Below are 23,295 nucleotides of genomic sequence, written 5' to 3'. Positions count from 1 at the left end.
CCCAACCATCTCATACGTGTGGTAAAGAAAAGGCACAAAAAAAAATATTAAACAAATTCAGTACAGAGCTCAAGTTCAAACAAATGTTTTCCGTCGCGTGAAATTGGAGATGGAGCAGTTCCTGCAAAGATAACTGACGAATGAACTCAACAAATGTGAGGCGTGAGTAGTCCAGTGGTCAGTGCGCTGGACTCTAGCTCAGATGGCCCGGGTTCAACTCCTGGCTGGGGCTTGACGTTGTGTCCTTAAGCAAGACGCTTCACTCACATTGCTTCGTCTTCTCGGATAGGAAGTAAAGCCGGAGGTCCCGTCTCCTGCACCTATCAATTAGTTAATTTCGGCAAGGGACGTTAAAGAACCCACATCACGAGATTACTGTGATGTGGTCTGGCCTGTTTACTGGGAAGGGAGGGAGGGGGCATCTGTAAAAATTTCTCCTTTAGTAATTGTAAACTGCCGCCGGCAGTCTGGAAAAGTCCCCCGCACAGTGTTGTAAAGCGCATTAGAGCATTTACATGGAAATGCGCTATAGAAATTGATCTATATTATCTATATTATATTAACAAATAAATTCCAGAAAAAAATCCTACTTTTACGAAAAAAAAATTTGAGACGGAATCGATGATAACAAATTTTAAATCTTTCTTTAAAGAGACTTCCCCTAACATTTTTCTGTTGACCCTCGAATCAAAGAGGAAGTTGATGAGCAAGAATAAATGAAATTATACAGAAATAAATGTGTTGGTTATGACGCCCGCATTCGACGAATAGCTTCCCTTATCAAAAAAACCCTTCCCTTTGATTTTTGATAAATCATTTTAAACAAGTATTATTCCTAGTAGACTAAATATTCCACTTATAACGCTGTATGATGATAAATCATTTTTCTTAAACTATAGAACAATTGCATTCTAAAGAAACCGTAAAAATCAATATATAAATACGATTAATAAAATGCATTGTTAAACACAGTATTCCATATTGAAAACAGCGAGGATTCAGGGAAAATCTTCAAACGGAATTGGCTTCTATGGATTCGACATCAAATGTACTGAATGTAATTGAGGAAAATAAGCTAACCGCACGAATTCTCTGCGACTTATCGAAAACAGTGCAAGTTCAGAATCCCAAAGCAGTTGCAAAGTTAGAACATTACGGAATAAGCGGTATTGCGCTAGACTGGTTCAAATTGTACGATTCAAAACCACCAGTCAAAGAGAGCCGGAAAGTTAACGTACCAAGAGCCACAAGGTTCGGCTCTAGACCAACTTTCATTGCGCTCATTTAAATACACAAGTTTAAAAAACACTGCACTTTTTTTTTTTTTGGACGTAAACTACTACCTTTTACCCAAAGATCTCCAAACCTTGCCTGAGGCCTCCAATATCCACCGATGCTACGCCATCGCGATAAGTTAATAAGTGATGTTCAAAACGTCACGAAAACACAGCTTTTCCTCTACAAAACGGACGGGGAAAGACATGAGGAGGGCCCAAAGTAAGCATCAGTAATAGAGAAAAAGGCAATTACTCACAAATTGTAAGAAATTGTAACAAATATGCTGAAGTAAGAAGGATGTCAAATTTGGACCTCCGAGCACAGATTAAAAAGGTGCCTGATCAATTCACGATTTTAGGAAAAATAAAAATTAAATATTACTTGTTGCAGTCTTTACACAAGAGATGAAATGTGTTATTGTAAAAATTGAAAAATAATAAGAAATTGAACCTTAGCCTTAATTTTACGACAAGAACTATTTATTATAATTATGGAACTCAGACGTTGCATCAGAGCTTGTCACTGTTAGGCTCACAAGGGTTTTTTTTTTTATTATTGAACAGCTCCTGCGCAATGAGAGATCTTTATCATTCGAAACTAATCTTTTTGAAAATTTAGCTGCCTTTAGGGTTAATGTTGACCGTCCGATTTATGTACGAACACTCTCACGGATTAAAGGTTCCTTTTGAGCAAAAATCATTGAAAGTATTCACACCGAATAAATATTTGTCCATCTATTATTGATATAAAGCTAATATTAATGCAAGGCTTCAAATGGGGGTCGAACAGCGTCACGAAATTGCCAAGTATTTGAATACATCGATCACACGCAATCAAGAACTAAATGATCCTGCATCTTATCAGGTAAAGTTTTGGCTACGAAAAATTACTGGTAATGTGATTTAACATGAGTGTTTTTGACAATTCTGAATAGGGGTAAACACATGTAATGAATCACCTCTGTAAATGCAGTGCCGTATGAAATGTTTCACAAAATAGTACCGGCTTTTCGCCTGAGGCCATTTTTCAAATAACATTTCCAACGAATTCACAACCTTAGTTTTTTTTCTTTTTTTTTTTTTTTTTTTTGGCTACAACCTTTCGAGTATATCGATCAGGTCTTGATTCTTCCTGAAAAGGTCACCATTCTCGTCATATGAAAGGGAAGAGGTGATCGTGTCTTTGTCAGGCAAAATGAAAGATTTCAATATTAATTTCTTAGCCCAGTGTCGCCACCCAATAGCGAGGCCAATTTGTGTGAGGAATATTCTTTTTCCCGCCGGCTAATATGGAAGAGTCCTAACTGATCGCAATTGAAGCGTTTCACGGCGTGAACCCGACTGGTGAAAATTACTTGAGATCATCTTTGTTAAAGTGGCACCTTTTGGTCCTGTTTCATACTGGGAATCATATAGAATAAATTAATTTAAAACGACTCAAATAACAAAGGGCTGTCTCGTGATATGAATTACTTCCTACTAAATAAACATTTTCAACACCTTCTTTCATATTTATAGCCGGAAGGCTTTCATCAAAACCCAAGCGAGAGGAAGATGCAGTGAGGACAAAAAAGACAAAAAGGACAAAAGACAAGTGCGGTAAGTTTTACAGTTTGATGACTTTAGGTTCGAGTGCTGCATGATGCAAAATTCAGTTTTCTTTGAGGGAAATTCGTTCATCCTGAGAATATTGAACTTTAATTAAAATTTTGCAGTCCCCTTTTTAACATATAAAGCACATGCTCTCAGAATAATAACTAACATTCAAAATGCATCCAAAGATTAACTCTTTATTACAATTGAGGAAAAGGTTGGGTTACTTTTTGAGCGGTTTATGAAGAGATTACTCATTTGTTTTATTTTGAGGGTGAGATGTTTTAAAGAGACGGCTCATGTTTAAGTCCGATTATATCATCTTCTTTCCATCGAATATCGACAGACCAATATGTCCAGCTGAGATTCATATTGGTTTCACTCACTTCATTTCTCACAGTGTACCGTTCTGCCATTAACTGTCTTTTAATCACTTTTCGAAAGATTAACATTCGCAATGTTTTATGTTTTAGTCCTCTTTGAGTTTCCTAGAGCTCGCAGAAGTGAAAATACCTCTTCTGATACCAATCCTGCCTAGAGGTTTACATGGATAAATTTGACTATCATATAATGCCTAGCTTGACTTCTTTTTTAACAGTACCACTGTGACCGGTCACTGCGACCGACTCCTAGATATCGTTGCATTCAATGCTTTTTAACCCCTTTTGTTCCTTCCCATTATTGTCTTGGTTTAATTTAAGGCCGAGTCGAAAACTCCTTCGGGCAAAATGTGATATAAAGTACAAACTTTAAGTTTAAAAGCTGGTTGGAAAAACAACTTTCTACCCGAAGTGCTTAAAACACCATTTTGCTGATCTATTTTTATAACAAAAGCTTAAAATAATATCAGACAAACCTTTTAATCAAGCCCCAAAGGAGTGGACGCTATAGGAACCCCAGGCATATAGAGTTTGCAGTGAGAGAACTGAAGGATTCGATATGTACCTTGGCAGACAAGACTGTTGTGCAACAAATTGGAATTGATAAGAACACAATATATAAATAAAACAAATAAATGAAATGAAGAATTTGAATTTTTATGTATTCGATAACTAAAAACTGCAATTTTTAGATTTACAACCTGTAAAGTAAACGTTCTCCTGTAAATGTTTATTGCAAGATACTCAAAGTAACTGTCTGCTACATTGACGATTAACTACGATTGACGTGTTTTCCATTGAGTGCAACAACGGACGATACAATGGAAGATTCACGGGAGGTGGTCTGGGGCGCTAACGTTTTGGCTATCATTTGGTAGCGATGAAAAAAAACCCTTCAAATCTAAAAAAAAAAAAACATTAGAACTGCGGGCGATTGAAATGGCAGTACCTCGTTACCATTGGGTCTAATGCGTTTGAAAACTGAAGCAGCTGTGTTTGACAAGTGTCACCTTTTCTGAAAGATTTTCTGACACTTCACTTGTCACTGGAAACATGAGTTGTTGCAACGTGTTAATAACAAGCGTGGTTGGACGGCTTTATAGAAAAACAACGAAGTTTAAAGCTTCATTAAATATGAAGTTTGACTGCTCAGCAAAACATGAACTCAAACTTGCAAATTATATTTTGCATGATGATAACAGTTTAGCATCAATTTGATATTGAAACAACCCGGCCATTTCGTGTTGGGGAGGATGTAATTGAAAGCGTTTTCTACATTATTTTATTTAGTCAAGGCTCAACTGATCTAAACAGTGATTTCTTGCTAAAGTACTCAGTCTTACTTTTTGTTTTCAATGTGCAATTAGATTCATCTGATTCAAGAACCGAATATGCTTTCATCCTGTAATTGCACGGTGGGTTATGAATATGAAACAAGCGCTGTGTTACCTTCGCCGAGCTTCAGTCTCCAATGAGCCAAGGGAACTCGCAACACGCTGCAAAAGTGAGTAAACTAAGCCAGAGGCAGGGGGAACGAATATCAACGGGTGGTGAACATCGAAAATTCATCGTGCAATACTCGCCAGTCATGGCAGGTAAGAGACAAAACCTGATTCATCAAACCCTATCGAAAAGATTGTGTTTTCAATCTGCGCAATGCCTTCTTAACTTATTCTTGCTTCTCGAATTTTTTTCCAACGCTCAAACACTCCCAATTAATGGGAAAATATAAAAACATATTGGAAATGAAAATTTTTGCAAGTGTTTGTCACAATTAAGTACAAGAAATTGAATGTTTGAATCATCACGGTGGCACTGTCTGAAGAATGACGCCAGCAGATTTTTTTTTAAAGAATCGAAAGTATTTATCAATAATAAGGAGATTTTTTTGTCATACTTCTTCAGTGGAAAGGAAACATCACTAAAAGATGGATTCACATTCAATTCAAACGTCAGATTTTCTTTGAAAATTTTCGGGTTCTTACGTAAACAACTTTTCGTACTAAAAGCTTCTCTGTTAATGATATCATTGAAATCCGTATTGCATCTGATTTGAGCCACTGTGCTGAGATAACTACTCCTCCATAAATTGCTCACTTCAAACTTCACACTCATTTGGAGAGGAAGTAAGGAAAAGATAGTTGACTCTCGTGACTAGAGCCTCAAAAGAGTTGTTGATTCTCGTAAGGTTAATCAGAAGGTTGTGGTATATTTGTAGGTAAAAAAATCAAGCCATGAATAGATTCAAATTGATGACTTCTAATCCTAACCCTCAAGATCCTCTTGAGAGGATATGGTGAAAATCTCGTTTAAAAGAACTTACGAAATTTAGTTTGATGGACCTGTTTAGCTAAGATGTCCATTTAGATCCCCTTTTTTAAAAGCCTGTTTTGGCTGAAGATTTGATAGATGAGATAAAGACAAAAGCTCAGCCAGATTAGACTAAATAGGGAAACAAGGGGCCGGAGTCTATAGTTTAAAACATACTACGAAAAAAACATGAATTTTAAAAAATTGTAAAATCAGAAGTAATCCATCAAATACTTCTAAAATGAATATTTACATGACAGTCTTTTCATTTCTAAGTCGTCACCGTGGATGTTGTTATAAAATAGCTTCATCAGAGACTTATTTTTGCGATTTTGCCACTAAAAGTAGTTTATTGCACAAATCTCTTTGAGCTAACCTCAAAATGGTCTAACATATCCTGTAAAATTTTTTATCATCTAATAGCGTGTAGTATTAAAACGGAGGTGGTATAAAGAAGTCACTGTCCCGGGGCAAGCTTGACGAGTCGTTAGCGTGTACGAACGAAGAACCCTACTTGTGTGTGACAATTAATACCTTCGTACGTTTACTTGAAAATGAAATGGTGACTGACAAATCAAACAAAAACAAGCCTCCCTCAGACTTAGTAGGCACGAAAAGGTGTCAAATAACTCGCTAAGTCACTGAGTTTGGATTTACATGTAGATATTATAAATTACTAGATGTAAATGATCTGTACTAAAGTGAATCAGCTTTTAATCTTACTTGAGCATAAAGGCATTGAGAAAAGTACAAATCACTTAAGTCTCATAAATCGGGGTTCGTCTATGTTTAGGCTAAAGTGTATACTATTTACAAAGAATGTAAGAGCAGCAACAGAAAAAAAACAAAAACCAGTTTAAAACCGAAATAGCAGTAAACATGAATAATATGGGAGTCTTTTCTAGCTGGGAAAATTTTGAGGTACAGGTAATTGGTATTCAGCCTTTAGTAATTTCTTGCTGTTGTTATAGCACCAGTTTTGATAAATTTCCAGGAGATATGATCCTCGTTGCCAGTAGTTTTTCCAGTTGTTGTTGGTAGATACTAACTTTACCACAAAATGTTCTAATTGTACCGTCCCTCGAATTTTTTTATGGCGGAAAATGAAACTGAGAGCTGTGAAAATCGTCGTTGAGAAAGGCAAAAGAGCCTATTGAGATCAGAAGGAAGTCCAAACAGCGATACTTTGTGGACTTTACTACCTGTCGTGTTGGCAACAAGACATACTCCCTTTGAATGCCCTGAAGAATATTCAATTCTGTTAAACAAGCGGCGATGATTTTGTTTGCCTTGAAAGAGCCACGTAGTGGATACAATTTTTGATTCAAGATAGCTGAACAATTCTGATGTAGTAATAACCTCTTGGATCCGAGAAAAGTGCCACATCATATCCTCGTTTTAGTTTATCTCAAAAACGAAAAAAGGTTGAAATAGGCAACGACGTTATGGATTTGAATCGTAAAACTGGCAGTTTTCCTAGCGGAAGAGATAACAATGTAAATTTTTTATGACAAGTGATTGCTTTGTTATTACGCTGACGGGCTATATATACACAGAGGGAACCCCAACCGTACAGCAACTGGAATAAGGTTTCTGCTGCCTTTAGAAGGCATTTGTCAGAGCAGTGCTGTTCCGTTAAAACAGGTAAGAAAGGCGGTTTATCTAGATGGAGGAATTTTAGCTTGGGAGCTAATTATGCTCTCGAATGACAATGCAAAGAACACCTATCGAACATTACTTTATTAATCAGTTACAGCATACAATGTTTGTAAGGGTGAATCTGACTCAAGGATCTAGCGGAATTTTAATTGCCCGTAAGCTTCGACATAATGCTAATTAATTTTTGCTTCGTTTTGTTCGCTCACAATACTTATGAATGGCTATCGCGAAGCTTCCGCGCGCAGAGTCGCAACGCGTAAAGGGAAGGTAATTAGAACTGGACAAAACAGTAGGCTTCAAATGTTCAAAGCTCCTATCTAAATAGATGACTGTCTACCTATTCAACTGATATACCGGTATTATGTATTTAGCACGAATTGAAGTAGCAATAGTTCAAACAGCATGACTAACTAAAAATACAACGTTCTCACAATACACTAAGTCAAACCATTTAACCCATCAACTAAACTAGCGAAGAAATAGCTCTTCTTTACTATTAGCTGAACAACAGAATTATTCTTCTGTTGTCGCAGTATTGACAGCTATAGCCACGGCAGTGAAAAACAATTTTCTTTTATTTCCTTCTATTTTGTTTTTGATTTGTTTTGGCACAAGCTCGGGCCAGAAGATGCAAAACCAGTCAGCCAGTTAGCGCAGCGATATGAGAGCTCGTTTTCACGAGTTTACGACAGGATTAGTCTTACTGAGTATTTCTTCTCTTGTAAATTTCATTACCCGTCAATAGTTTCATTTTTTCCTTTGATCGGTTTCTGGTAATTGCCACAAGTCTCAGAATGTCATTAACGCGATTTTTTTTTCCGTTTTATCGTGAAAGTCAATGCAAACTCTTAAAATATGGCCAGTGTTCAACTCAGAGAACTGAGTGGCTCACGCGCATATCTTGGTTACCGCAATGCAGAATTATTTTACACGATTTTAAAAACTCTTGCCGAGACGTGGAGATTACATTCATGTTTGCATGCCTAAAAGATCTTCAAACATGGGTATGATGACAAAATCTGACGATAAACTTATGCAAACTTGATTGTTTACCCGATGCTCGTTTTGAGGTTAATGCCTGTGGAGGAGAAAGAAAATCGAAAACAGCTCACTTAAATTCGTATCTCGAAGAAATTAAAGGAGTTTAGGGCGGATTTACTTTGTACTACAATGCGGTTACGGCAATTATCACTTGTGATCAGCTCATGACAACTACCGTCGTGTCCTCTAACAATCCTTTATGTTCATAAATAGCCTATTGGAGTTCAACTTGATTTGCCTCCTGCTTATTGGAATTTCTACCCTTGGGCCATGTTTCATTTGAATAAACTGTTTCCTCACCAGCTTACTCGATATGAAGAACACAAAATTGACATTTTTCAAACAACGATACTTAACCGACAAGCTTTCTCGAACTGAAAAGCTAAAGGATGAAAAACTGTTGAAACAGCAATAAAAATGTCCCACAACTTTTCGTAGTTACAGACATTTATTAGACTAACTAGGAATTTGAGCCACATACATTTCTTGGCTAAGTAAACATAGCGTATTTCGCTAGATTGTAGCAGACTCTTATTTTGGACGAGTTATTCGTCTTTGGGGAGCCAGGGCGCTTTCTAGATGATATTTTCACCCTTCACGTCGTGGTTTGCTGCGGAGGCGATTACTATTATGGCTGTCCGCAGGAGCAAAACAAAATGGCCGTTCTGAAGAGGAGAGCTTGATTGTAGTCATTCGACTGTAATTCTTTACGTGCAGTGTAAAAAACTTGGTAACAAAAAAAAAAAATTCAACAAAGAATTAAAGAGCTAAACCGGCAATTTCTATATTTTCGGAATTGTTTTCCATCTTTTCTTCCTTGATTTTAAGCACTGGTTTGCGTAAGCCCGCGGCTTTGGCTGGAAATCTTTCTTCGTGTCCTACAGTTTGACTGGCTACTTTTGTTTACGCAAGGGGGGTAAAGCTAATGTCATTGTAAAATTCGCTCGTTCCGCGATATTTTTTTGGAACTGTACTTGAAAAGCAGGAACATTTCATTAAAATCGTGTTATTACTGTTGAAAGCACCGGCTCTGCACTGCTTTTGATGATCTGTGCAGCGATTTGGTTGCTGCGCTTTGGATAGTTATCTCGATCTGTGAACTTGAGATGCTATAAAAATAGTTCTTCTCATAAACATTGGCTTTGAGGCACAGACAATTCTTGAAAACATCCAACGTTTTCACTTTTAAGATGTGAAAAGGGAAACTCGTTGAGTAACACCGTTAGCTGTTTACATGGCAAAACCGGGTGATCGATATGCAGTTTTTAACGAAAGTAGCGAAATCCTTCGCTTCAATTGTTTCGTCTATCAGAAATATCTATCATTAGTATATACTAAAACAGTGGATAGCGTTGAAGGCGCGCTCTGATTGGCTAGTCGGACTCCGAATAGCCTTTGCTATTTACCTCCAAGCAACTCGGGAAAAAATGGCGTCCCGGTTTGCATCCGTGACAAGCGAAGAAATCACTCAAATCGATTTTTGGTGGTGTGTATTATCTCACTGTTTTAGTATATACTAAAACAACTATTCACCCCAGTGTCGGTTAGCGGTGGATATTTACCGAGCCGCTTCGCGGCTCGGTAAATATCCACCACTAACCACCTCCACTTCAGTGAATAGTTGTTAATTATTCGGCTATTTTTCAGAATTTTTTTTCTTAATTCGTGTGGCATTCTCTCCAAGTTTTCAACTTTTGATGATAGTTTTCGAGTCAAACACTCCTTATATCACTATCCTTGTTCCCCTTAGTCTAAATGGCCGTGAAACAAAACAGTTGTAATTTCTTCTTTAAGCAAACTTTGCCTTTCTAATTACAGAAAAGTGGCAGAAACTAAATGGGTGTCACTGATGCACATGCCAAACTGTTTACATAAAAGGCAGACTGATACATAACGAAATTACAAACCAGGACACCTACCTTATGGTAATTCTTAAAAACAGTTACAGCGATAATGGCTGCTTCGACATCACAACGCGACAATAGTTCACTTAGGAAGAGCAACTCAAATCAAGGGATAACTTACACATTGATTTCGCAAGAATTCTGGATGTATATAAAATTCAATAGTTTTTGTGATCATATTCCACAGTCAAAGAACTGCTTATAATTTTGAAGTCCTTCGAAGGGAAAAATCTATTAACTCTTGATTCAGGTAAGGCTTTAATTTTCAATTAAGGTTTGAAATACCCTTTTACTAAGCTTAAAGAACGTCCCGTGAATACTCAGAATTGATGATGCTACTTTCAGTGCTTCGGAAGTGTTCAGTTTTTGACCAAGAAATACAAGACTTCACGATTATGAATGTAGCTTTTCCTTTCTCATTTCAAACACTCTTCACGCTGATCGTGCCGACCCACGTCATTTGATGTTGTCAGGGCTAGGTAACAAAAGTTAGTAGTAATTTAGACCCCAACCAGCTACACGTGATGGGACAGGAAGTCCTTACTCACCGGCGACTACTAGCTTGCGCAAGAACTCGCTCGTGAAGGACAGCTGTATCTAGGAACAAAGCAGCCAGGAGTGAAAAAAACAAAACAAAACAAAACAAAACGAAACACTCTTTACATACAACCTGCAAAAATAAATTGCGAGGTAGATATATGAATTCTCCTTTCGGAAAATTAGAGAAAAGGAGGAAGACCCGGGTATGTAGGTCACTTTATATTAAACCCGATATCATCTACAGCTGAAGGTAGTTATTAGCACGATATCAGAGGTGGCAATGTGAGAGGAGGCTAGTTATTCTCAGGTTGGTGAAGTGTTATGCAAACGAAAGGACGCGGGCCGACCTGTGAGCACAGAATTGAGCGGAAGATCATCAGAACAACCAGACGAAAAAAACAAAAACAAAAAAACAATCGCAAAAGCTCAAATCGCTGCGCAGTACCCTCTTGCGAATCCTACCAATTAGGGTGAAACGATACTGACGTTTTAAGAATGATGGCAAAAGTTTTAAATTTTTAATCTAGCAAGAGACTATTTTTAAGACCCTTAACGCGCTCAGTCGGCCGCTGAACACGGTTGTATTCACTTTTGATGACCTATGCATATCACCTGCAAGCAGTGAGAACGAAAGAGCTTGCAAGGAATCGCTTGCTTATAGTTTTCCAACAGCTAGGTTGACTGACCTAGAGGGTATACCGCAGTCTGGTAAGTGAGTTATCGGAGATAAGAAAAGAGCGGTTCCATTGTCCTCAGGTTCCAGATTGATAGTGAAGTCCTTTCTGAAAATTAACTCTATAGCCCAGAGGTGTCACGTTAACAGAAAGATAAAACTGTCCAAGGGGTTACAAAAATTGGGGCATTTTGGTGATAAACAAGGATGGGAAAACGCTTAGGAGACTTAGATGATTACAGGATGTCGTTCGGTTTTTGATGACTCGCAAAACAAAACAGGAACACGTGCAGAAGTGTAAACCATGGCTTGATATGCATTCTTAATAACTTGAGGTTAAAGGTGTTTTTATCCACAGCTTAATAAAGGGTTCCTATATCATGATGGCATATATTAACAGCATACTTTGTTCTGTTTTATTTCTATTGGCAAAAGATTAAAGGGCCGACAATTAATCCCGGCCAAGTTAATCTTCTTCTTCAGATGATGTATTTCATAATGTGATCTGGCTTCTCGGTGATTTGTTCACATTTCCCTTCCTTCCACAATCACTTTCATAAATTTGCTCGGGCATTACCACGAGTGAATGTCCAATTAACGAAAACTTATTATCCAAAGGTTTTGCATTTCAATAATTCGTCCTTTGAAGTGAACATAATTGACGAAGCGAAGAAAATATGAAAAAACATATAACTGCAGACAGTACTGTTTTGGCCTTCTGCTGAATATCGAACGAGACTTGGCACAAATGAACAAATCATACAGTCTAATATACAACATGTGTACAGTTAGTACTGGATTTTGTTTTATTTGCTAAGTAGTACCATATTGGACACATTGGACGTGATAGTGCTCCCATTTCATTCATCATCAAACAACGAAAAATAGCAGGCCTTTCTAATTAAGATTTCGATTTGTTTGATGAAATCAGATCGAAATAGTCATCATCGCATCTTTCAGTCTTCTTCATTTTTTTATTTTTTTTTATTTAGTTATTTATTTATTCTTTTTATTTTGCAGCACTTGGAATACTCCCAATAGTATATTGTCGTTTTTCTTTCCTTTAGTTGATGTACATTTCATTCGTGTCGATTTCATCGCTTTCGGTTTCTTCAGTATCCACCATAGTGTTGACAAAATTCAAAAGAAAAAACATATCATTCACCGCGAAAAACACAGCTTTTGTCACCAAATTATTGGCAAAGACAAAGAACAGCTTCTTTCTTTGGCTCGTGACGGAGTCTTTCAGAGACAATTGTCTCTCCGAGTTTCAAGCGAAAAGAAAAATACTAATGCATTTCGCTAAACGTAGCCAGCTGTTTTCATCCCAGATGAGCTAAAAAGCGGTTACTCCTTTCGAAACAAATATCTCGCCAGGGGACGAAGGCATTGAGGTGAATATTACTGAGAGATATAAACGAGAGATATTTCTTCCCACTGTCAATATTATAACAAATTCAAATGATGAGGATTGGACAAAATACCCGTCCTTTTTTCTTGGATGCGACAATGTTCAAACAGACTCGGATAAGGTAAATGTCTGTTCCTGTTCATTTGACGTGGAGACTTTTTGTGTTGCATGGATTTCGCACGCGACTCCGTTGATCGACCAAATTTCACACATTAATGTTGTTATTTTTATTTGCATTTTTATCTTGATAACCATTCGGTAACACTTATTACAGCAGCAGCATTGGCAAACAACATATGAATAATTTACAAGAACCACTCACTTGTCTCTGCTTTGAATACAGCCGCAGCAATGATCAGTTAGATCATCTATATATATGTGTGTGTAAAAAGCCTTTCGGTCAGAGACCTTCTTCAGTTATTTCAGGTAAATAACTGAAGGAGGTCTCTGACCGAAACGTTTTTTATTAAAATTTTTTATATTTTTAACGTCAAAAGTTGTCCATCCTCGCAATTTTTAAACTTTCTACGTTCGTGTTGGCTATGAGGTTTGGACTGCGAATCTTTATTGATCCTCCTGGCGTGGTGCACCTTTGTTGGCCTGAGAGTTCCATTAACGACTTGCAATATATATATGTATATATATTTAAGAAACAACGACAACAACAACAACAACAACAAATAGTCTCCGGCTGATAACCTTTACCGACTATTCCTAGCTGTTTCGAGGGATTTGTGAGATACTGTACTCCGTCCACTAAAGAGGAATCTTTCTGTCTTGGTTTCAAACTAGAACTGAGACAGTTTCCCCAAGTTGCACGAGAGAGAGCGCTTCGCTTGCTAACCAGATTTTCAAAGAGTATTTCAGTTTATTTATGTTAATCTGTTCCGGTAAAAATCGGTTCTGCAGTGCCCTACCGGATGCTACAGTTTCTACCATTAGTGACTGATTGTGCCACAGAATGTATATTATTATTATCATCATCGCTGAGAAATCAACTGAATGCTACATTCTAATCAGGCAGCACAGGGCGAAAACCGTAACATGCGAGCCATGGAGTAAAAAATAAATGTACATTAACTAATCCTAAAAAGCTTTTCCGTTGTGTCTACGGTCCTCCTTCTAACAGGAACTCAAACTGCCACCTTGAAAGTCCGGGCAATATTCAGCGTGCCTGAAAGCACTGCCCTCTGCATCTTTAACAGTACGTCTGTGCTTCTGCCTCCCACCAGCTCGCGCATCATGACATCCAGCTCCCGTGACCACCCCCCGAGGGCATCCATAATGATGTTATATTGCTTCACCTCGTAGCCTGGGAACTGCTGCCTTAGTTCCCAGCGAAGGGGTCCGTACTTCAGTGTCTTCTCTTCATCCTTTCTTGTCGGATTGTTGACCCACAGGCAGCTCATTTCTAGCGTCACAACTCTCTTGCACATATGATTTACAATGCGTGGATCCACCCTATTGCATCTGACCTCTTGTTGATCAGCATATATAGGGGACATCCCAATAAGCTTTCATCGTTATTATTATTATTATTATTATTATTATTATCATTGTTATTATTATTATTATTATTATTATCATTTTCAAATATTGTCTTTAAAGTACATGATTTGAAAATATTGAGAATATCTACATTTCAAAAAGATTCTTATTATTCCAGTTTTATATCCATAAGGCACTGATATATGCATAACTACATAAATCATTTTAACTTCCCGGCTAACTCAACTTGTTATTTGTGCAATCATTCTCCTTGGCGATAACACGGATGATAAAAAAAAAGACGCACAACTGGAAACTTTAAACCAGCATTTAATTCACTGTTCTGTTTTTTTTTTTTTTTTTTTTTTTTTTTTTTTTCACTAACATCTATTTCAGCAATGAATCAAACACGAAACAATACTGAGATTCTTCACACAGTATCACGTTGCCGTTAATAATAAAAATGTAGTGCGGCTTTTGTGAACTCTCTGTGGAAGTTATTGACGTCGTTGTCAAGTTTACCGTAATTGCGGTAAATAAAGTGAGAAAACCAACTAGCATGTAGAACATAAAATAAACATAGCTTCATAATTCCCTTAAGGTTTTTCCGCTGAGCTTGTTTGCAATTCGAAAACATTGTTAATATTTTATCCATCTTTCACTTCAATGTTGCTAAAAATCCCTTAACAGGGAAACACAATTTTTAAAGTGAAGATAATCGTGAGTCATAGGGGCATATGTTTCCAACAGATCCCTTATAGCTTGCAAGAGTTGAACTCATCCTAATATAATTGTACTTTTTATCTATTTGATAACGACAACCCAAACGTTATTGGTTAGTGTCTACAAATACACGCTACGTGCCGCGTTAATCATTGTTCGTGAAGTCGCGTGAAAATTACCGCTGGCTTAGTTACGGGCAGTAGAGTAATTCCCTGTAGGAGTTCATGTGTTCGTTTCCGACCTCTGAGCTTTGGGTATTTCAGCAAGAATCTAACTAATTCCCAATGGATTTCTCCGCAGAGAAAACACGTACCGCGAGGGATAAAATACAATTAAGGAATATCAACATCATTACGGACATGGACAGTGATCGGCGGGTGAACTGTGTCAATGTAAAGCCAGATAGCTCTTCTGTAAAACCTACGGAAAAATGTAGGACTTGGAAGAAGGCGATTAACCGCAAAATATCTGCTAGGCTAGAAGCTCCTGATCAGGCATTGCTTTCTTTCAGGGATTTCGACGCAGCTAAGAAATTTTACAAGCGGAAGATTAAGATGTTGTCAAGTGTTGCGTGTGTAATGGGACTGATCTCGGCCGTCTTAGCACTGGTGGATATTGAACTCACCACGCGCGGGAGAGTCTCTGAGGAAGAGCTATCACCAGGAGATTTACGTACGGCTCTTGATAATCCGTTCAGACTTGCAGCTGTAGTAGTGAAGTCCGTGTTGTCTGTCTTATCGCTGTTGACCTCCTTCACAATTTATCGCATGTATGTGAACGAACTTAGCTACTTAATTGTCAGGAACATTTACCACGAGTCAGAGAGATTTGTTATGACTTCACTTTTTCCCACCTGTTTGGTAGAAGTGGCTCTTTGTCTGTTTCATGTTCCTCCTCTGTTAGACTACTATGGCATGCCTTATGAACTTCAGCTTTTGGTTTTCCTAAGATTATATCTCATGGCAAAATACGTAAAAGAACACAACATGTTTGTAGACAATCATGCCACAGCATTGTTCGCATCTGTGACACAAACGGAGATCTCGTCCATTTTCCTGATAAAAGCCTACTTTTTGAAGTTTCCTTTCAAAATGGTATTTACATTTTACTCCCTCAACATTTTCTTGGGTGGCTATTGTGTTTACGTTATCGACAGGGCTCACAATACTTATTTGGTAAGTTTGAAAACTTTTTTTTTTCTAATTTTGTCTAGTCGTAATTTTTACTCAGGCTAAAATAATTGTCGAGGTCGTCCGAATACAAACCAGTATGTTTACTTAGATGGCCATTTAAGCCGTCTAGGGCGCCTTCATGCGCCGACAAACCAAACGCAGGTTTGTGAATGAGTAATTTGTTTACTTTTCGAATATGAATTCCGGTGCAAATGATATATGAAGCGTCGGGTTATGGTGCCCTGGGCGAGTTTAGTACTTTATTACTCGACAAACGTTTGTTTTAGAAAGAGATATAATGGTTTCAGTTTCAACACTCTGACTAGTTTCTATTCCAAAGTTTTAATTCGTCATGACCCCATTAAGGATGAGGCAACTAGTTTCAAATTTCAGAACTGCTTCTCTGTTTGCAGTAAATTCGTTACTTTATATTCAATAATCTCGCACGTCCAAAAATTACGCCTATGTGTATGGTGTAAAATGTTTTATCTGTTAATCTTGATGCATCTACCACAGCTGGGGCTGGAGTGATTAAAAATTGAATAGTTCTTTATCAAGCCCACCTCTATTGTAATTCTAATAAGTTTTTTTGTGCTACAACAAGTTACTCTTTTCTTAAACAAAGCGCTGACAGCAAATTAAACGACCCCATGCTTCGCAAAGAAGAGAAAGTAAATTCAGTTTTTTGATCAGTCAGCCTGGCTGTTGTTCGTTAAGCTCTTATCTCCTGTTGACACTCAATTCAGCGCTATCTTGCACTTCTCGTGGCGACCTCTTGCCTTCAAATATCACAAACAACGAACCGGTGTCTGAGGCTACTTCTGTTGGTCAAAACACATTAAGAAAAAGAAAATTACGCGCCTAAACGATGGCGAACACGCTGTTGTGTATTTGGAAATAAAGCGGCGATGGCCAGAGCTGAAAACAACTTTCACAGTGATGACGTAACTTCTTAAGAAGAAATAAAAGGCGCTGCAATCGAGATCTCCCATCGGCAGCTTAGACTCTGTCACAGGACGCACGGAAGCTTCAAAGAATTCGGAGAACGCTAGATTGCCTCTTCTTCGAAAACAAACATTTATGACTTCGTGATGTTCACGTGTCCAATGTAAAATGAGGAAATCAAAATGTAGTAAGCGTCTGTACAGAGCTAAAAATACTTTTTTCGTACTTAAAAGGCTACTAAATATCATGTACAGTCGTACAGCCATCAATCCCTTCCTTGAAAGTAAGTATTTAGAACGTTTCCGTTTCAGTACGCATGAATTATACTAAAATCTCGTCTTTGCCTATGTTATCAAGTCGTAGTTCTTACAAAAAAAACTAAGAAAACAACAATGAGTAATAGCTTTGCACGCACCGTTAAAGGGGTGCAAAACTCGGTGAAAATAAACGTGCACCAATGGTCAGATATACTCTTTTTGTGCGTTTGGTTCTGCAACTAGAAATTGATAGTTGGTCTTGTAAGCTTGTAAAGGAACTTAATTGGAGTACACGGGTTGGTGGTAATGCAGAAGAAGCTGTTAGATTTAGGGGAACAATGAGTGGGCTTGCTATAAAAGCTTACTTTGTTTGGATGACTTTTGTGTAAAACAATAGAGCGCTGTTGGTAATAAAAACGATGAAGCAGTCGTTCTTAAGTAACTCTATAAACTAATTTGCTTGCTGGGTTTGCAAACATGCTTGCATATGTGGCGCTGTAAGGTATTAAAGATTTTTCCGTGTTCAGTAAAGGGGATTAATGAAGAGGTATAAGAAGAAAAATCGAAATATAAAACACTGGTTAGGGAAGGTTCCATTCATGCGAAAACTTGAAAAAAAAATCCACCATGGGAGCTCTCAGACTCGTTGAACTTTCAAACTGAAATTTGAAGCATTTGTATGACTCCCAAACGCTTTCATAATCATACACTGGAGAAATGAGTATTCTCTGGTAGGATAAGTAGTTAACAATATCTTTATTCGTTATCGTGGAACAGCAGGGAATCTACCTAGGATAGCTAACACACCTTGTTAATTTCGCTAACTGGCATGCAAATTACTCGCTCAAATATTTGGTGCATGGAACGAATAACCTTTTTTCAAAATTAAAACTACAAAGGTGCAAGGGGTTCCGATCTTTTGACTTGCTAATTCTTTAACTCGTGACATTTCTAGATGAACCATAGAAATTAAAAACAAATTGGGTGAACCATTTCGCTAACTAGTTTCAAAACAAACCTGGAGTTACATCTAATGAGACTAATTTGTACCAATTAGGGTCTAACCTCCTTTGGAGCAGAACACTATCGAAAGCGAAATTCAAATAACACCGATATTAACAATTTTGACGCTCATTTTTTAAGAATAAATTATTTAAAAAAATACTTTTACTCCTCTTGCCATAAACTGAATAGTAAGACGAATTATGTTTTTAGTCTAAATGTAATCGTGATAAAGAATCGTCGTCTGAAACCATGGTGTAAAAAAAAAAAATACACAATCATGCAATGTTAAATTAACGATATAAAATGTCGCTAGTAACCATATAATACATAGGACCCCAGGTTCTCGTGTTTTGGGATCAATGTTCTGCCCCTCGGCACTAATCGATTGAATACGACCTTGACTACAAAAACAGTGGGGCATTTGAAAAACTAATTCGAGCTTATTTAGTGTACCAAGTTAGTCTTATTGGTTCAATACACTAGTTGAATACATTGCTTAATCGCACGCCTGGCGCTATTATTGCCACATATTTTAATAATTTTGAGCTGTGCCTGAGGTATTTACAATAACACGAATTAGAAACACAGCGGAAGGACTTAAAAAAAGCCGGTATTACATGTCTTTCTTTATTAAAAACAAAACTCACAAATTACGAAAACAGTTCCTTCAAATTAAGCGAATACTACAATCGAGACAAAACAGAATAGTTTTATCCTTATTCCATATTCAATTTTAGGTAGATAAATTGCAAGCTAGTAACCATATTAATTTATTTCTAAAATGTAAAACGAAATAACTTTTACCTTTGTAGCAGGTGATTTTGCTCTGCGGGCACAAAATTACCTCTCAGCGTAAATTTCACCAACGTCACTTTTTTTTTTATCTATTTCACCATTTATTTGAGAGAGGTTTCGGAAAAAAAAGCGAGTTAAATTTTGTTCTTCAATATTTGTGTGCGTTTTTTTTTGCGTTGCCTTCCCTATTTCTCCCCCCCCCCCTCCCTTCCTCGCTGTTTCCTTACGTGTTCTCTACCTTTCTCAGTACATAAGGTCTCTAAGATCTGAACAGGACTGTTGTCAGACATTGGCTGATATTTCGATAAGACTGGTAAGCGGAAGTCACCATCAGAGTTTACTCGACTCTGGTGATGGGGAATGGGATGCAAAGAAAATTCATGAAAAAACAACGCCTTAATGCTGGTCAAAGGACAATTACATCCAAGTGATTAACTACTTTGAACTATTTTTTAAAACTGCACGTTAAGTCTCTGTGTGAAACGTATCTTCAAGATTGTATTGCGTATTCTAAATTACGTTTAACCTTTCTTGAAATGCACCATCAGGACACTGTTTGGATGCTCGTTGTCACCATGACAACGCTTGGGTTTGGAGATGTAGTACCTAAAGCCATCTTAGCCCGTGCGTTTGTTGGATTTGCGTCGGTGTTGGGAATATTCCTCATGGCTCTATTCATAAGTGTCGTACATGAATCCCTTCAACTTAAACAACAGGAGAAAAGAATACTAGCGACCATGGAGAATGCTGGTAATTTAACTCACTCATTTTTTCTTTTCATTTCTATTGTTGTTGCAGTATTATTGTTTCTGTTCAATATGACACGAATTGACACGAATATAATACGAATTGAACTGACTTCTCTGTTCGTGTGAGTCTCTGATTAAATCAGTTGAACTTGGTAGTGCCTTGAACAGTTCATTTAAATTCTAACCAACTTTGCAAGGAAATGAGGACTTGATTGGCCAAGGGGGCCTTTTTTCTTCACTCAAAACAAAAACACACTGTGCTAAAGTCATGTGAAGGTAGAAGCAATGTATAAGGACTTCAACGTAACTCTGTTTTCTCCACGCATTGTTCAGTATGAGAGGTTATCTTTCTTGTAGATCACCATTCGTTGAAAAAGAATCTTGCAGCCACGTGCATACAAAACACATGGAGACTATATCACTTTATACAGGAGAACACAGAAGCCCTCGTGATGGGAGACTGGTTCAAGTCTCAAAAGCTCAGAATGTTTCAACACAAACTTGCGGAAAGCGTGCGGCGGTGGAGGATCGTAAGGAAAAGCTGGTCAAGAGGTACGTGTTAGCATTTTTGAACGGGGGGGGGGGTGGGAAGTAAAACTTCAGTTGTCAACCCTAAACTAAAGCCAACGAAAGCCTCTAATACGATTTACAGAGCGTGGAATTATTTTAATCACTATGTCTTCGATAGCATCCAAGCAGGAACATGTCTACAGTTATAATAATAGGAAAAGACATGCTATTTAACGAACAACATAACTGACTTCTTTTAGGCCCGCTACAGTTGGCGAGCTAACAGAATAAGCAAATAAAGCATACAGCACGCATCATATTTTCTCTGTTTTAACCAAGAAGAAGTCTTACCCATGTCGCAGAGAACTCGACTTCTGGTCTTCAAAATTCCAATGAACACAATTAAATTATTGGTGACCTTTTTATCATCTCGAATACATAGACACTACAGTCTTAACAGTGTTCACCGCAGAGCACCATAATCGCAAATACCTCAGGCTAGTCAGAGAGCTTAAATTGTTGACGAGAATACAGCTCGTTAGGATGCAGTTCCGGGTCCATAGAGAGGTTCTCTGTCCTCGAATACCAGAAATGAAGGGTTCATATCTGGTTAGTGGCGTAAATCAGTGGCTTCTACTGATTGAGCTGTTTGCCGGCAGGAACGGACGTCGATAGAAACCTGATAAAGCATCACTTTCCTTCTTATTACACACGTGAACTTGCAGGAGTCCAGTTATCATTCCATACTTTTTTGCCAAACTTTCAACAGATGACTATTGGAAGAAGTTCTTCCTGGCTGACGACATTGCTATGTTGCTAACTGACGTGTCAAGGAGTATCGGGAACGTGGAAGATTTTCTCCAGAAGCAAAATGGCGGGCGGCGTACTAGCAGAAACTCGTTGAAAAGCATTGCATCTCCACCTACCATATTGGAAGTAAGTAAACTGACTTTTTCGGAAAAAAAAAAGGCTAAACCTGCATTTATATATACGCACACTGGATAAGTAGCAAAAATGTGATGACCGGGATTAAGAAATACTGACTACGCGGAGATTTAGCGTTTTCTCGTAACTTTTGTTTTGGGAATTTACAGGAGGAACCGTCCGCGGAGCCAACGCAAAGGGACCAAAACAGAAAAATGCAGGCAGTATTGGTCGACTCGTGGCGGCCTTCAAACTTCGGACAAGCTAATGAATCCCCAGCCTCGACGAGACGTACACACTCGGACACGGGTCACACCCATCCGGGACATCTCCAACACCTCTCATTAACTTACAGTCCTGACAATCACACGTCAAATGGAAAACTGAACGACCTGAGAGAACATGGGCGGGTCACGCAACTTACTCGTCGGTCACGGTTAGAAAGTGATCCAATCGACAGAGGATATTTGCCTTCAGACGATCTTCAGGGAAAAGTAGAATCACTTGAGAATTCACTCGATCAAATTTATCGGAAAATGAAGACCGAGCTCGGAGACGTTAGAGAGTCGATAAGGAAGATAAACAGATATTCAGCTGGGTCGAGTTATAGTATGAGCCCGTCACCGTCCACAAAAAACAATAACATGTATCCCTGTCGATATCCACGAACAACTGACCATGTCGACGTATGACAGAACAGGGAAGAAAATAATAATCCAGCAGAGAATAGTTTCAAGTCACGTTCAGTTGCTGATTTCGTAAAAAATGCTTCATTTTGAACAAACCTGGCAAAAGATAAAACAATTTGCTGACGAAAAACGCCCAATTTGATCACTTTTGTGGACGATATTCCCCGTCTTTGTTCTCCATAATCGGACATATATGAAAAAGAGATTACCGTGCGTCGCACTGGCGCAGCACAGCTCTTACCCTCTTTCCTAAGTTTCTGTTTTTTTTTTTAATCAAATGTTTCATTGTCTGAAAGACTCGAAATAAGCTGGTAGCCTAAAAGTAATCTTTGTTCAACAAGAAAATTTTATTTTCAGCACAGGAAAAAATTGGATTGAGATCACTAATGCAAGAAGAGATATGAGAGGGGGTAAAGTAGTTTATATTTACGTCGTACATAACGATAAACTAAAAACAGAGCCATAGGTATTAAAGTTTACCAAATCAAAGTCATGCAGGCCATGAGATTTGAGAGATTAATCATGCCAGGAAATTACATACATTTTTAAGAACATTTAGAGTAACTGGGAGGAGCTTCCGCGCTAATAGCTGAGCTAAAGAGGAAAGGAATGAGTAGATAGCACATTTGTCTTTTGAACCCTCCATTCCTCCATTCATTTGCAATCAGAGAAGGGTCAAGCTACCTTTACTTCTACCTAATCCATGTAGTTCGTGCAGAACATTGATAAAATAATAACAATACTAAGAGAGAGCAAAAAAGAAAAAAGCAATTAGAAATGATCAAGGAATTAGTTTGTAAAGAAACTGTGGAGCCATCTTAGCAGATGAAACAACGCGTAGTTAATAACGGTAAATTCTCATATCTTACTTGAAGAGCAGGAGTCTCCGTCAGAAGGGAGTAGAACATTCTTAGTTCCTTATAAGGAGAGGAGTACGAATTGGACACTACCTGGGAAAACGTTTTGACCAGCGACAGGTCGGTGATCTTTGTGGTTCACCCCAACGTTACCTGTTAAACTGATCTTGAAACAACCCGATGTTTTAAGAACTGAAAGTTGTATGTTACATATACTGCCATTTTTATTAACTTAAATAGTTGAATTGTATATAGTAGTGTTTTGTACTGATAAAACGTTTACAATCAATTTCTATGGCTCCAAGTACTTAAGATAAAATTATGATGATAGACGCATTTAAGTCCACTGAATTCATAAATTTCACTGCGAGAGAACTGAATAAGACGAAATTT

At 37.9% G+C, this 23,295-nt stretch overlaps 1 protein-coding gene across 8 annotated transcripts; it reads left to right on the top strand.

Annotated features, from left to right (window-relative positions):
• Positions 1–2,646: 2,646 nt before the first annotated feature.
• Positions 2,647–23,238, top strand: LOC111334895 (uncharacterized). Of its 8 annotated transcripts, none has more exons than XM_022940713.2 (7): positions 2,647–2,876; positions 4,618–4,845; positions 15,300–16,174; positions 19,722–19,923; positions 20,280–20,474; positions 21,202–21,368; positions 21,527–23,238. In XM_022940713.2, the coding sequence occupies exons 2-7, from the start codon at positions 4,722–4,724 to the stop codon at positions 22,046–22,048; spliced, it is 2,085 nt and encodes a 694-aa protein (XP_022796448.2). In that variant the 5' UTR covers positions 2,647–2,876; positions 4,618–4,721; the 3' UTR covers positions 22,049–23,238. The 8 variants fall into 8 exon arrangements, with proteins under 8 accessions (XP_022796448.2, XP_088588559.1, XP_088588557.1 ...); XM_088732433.1 differs by lacking the exon at positions 2,647–2,876 and adding an exon at positions 4,318–4,505 and having other exon boundaries at positions 4,618–4,754; XM_088732431.1 differs by lacking the exon at positions 2,647–2,876 and adding an exon at positions 4,321–4,505.
• The last annotated feature ends 57 nt before the right edge of the window (positions 23,239–23,295 follow it).

This window comes from Stylophora pistillata, chromosome 9 (genome assembly GCF_964205215.1).
Source record: "Stylophora pistillata chromosome 9, jaStyPist1.2, whole genome shotgun sequence".
NCBI classification, from domain to species: Eukaryota; Metazoa; Cnidaria; class Anthozoa; order Scleractinia; family Pocilloporidae; genus Stylophora; species Stylophora pistillata.
This window is presented reverse-complemented; position numbering and strand designations above follow the sequence as displayed.

Coding starts and splice junctions, on each gene's coding strand:
- LOC111334895 (XM_022940713.2), top strand. CDS start 4,722: ATGAGCCAAGGGAACTCGCAACACGCTGCAAAAGTGAGTAAACTAAGC. Junction 4,846..15,299: donor ATACTCGCCAGTCATGGCAG/GTAAGAGACAAA, acceptor ATTTCTCCGCAG/AGAAAACACGTACCGCGAGG. Junction 16,175..19,721: donor GGGCTCACAATACTTATTTG/GTAAGTTTGAAA, acceptor ATGCACCATCAG/GACACTGTTTGGATGCTCGT.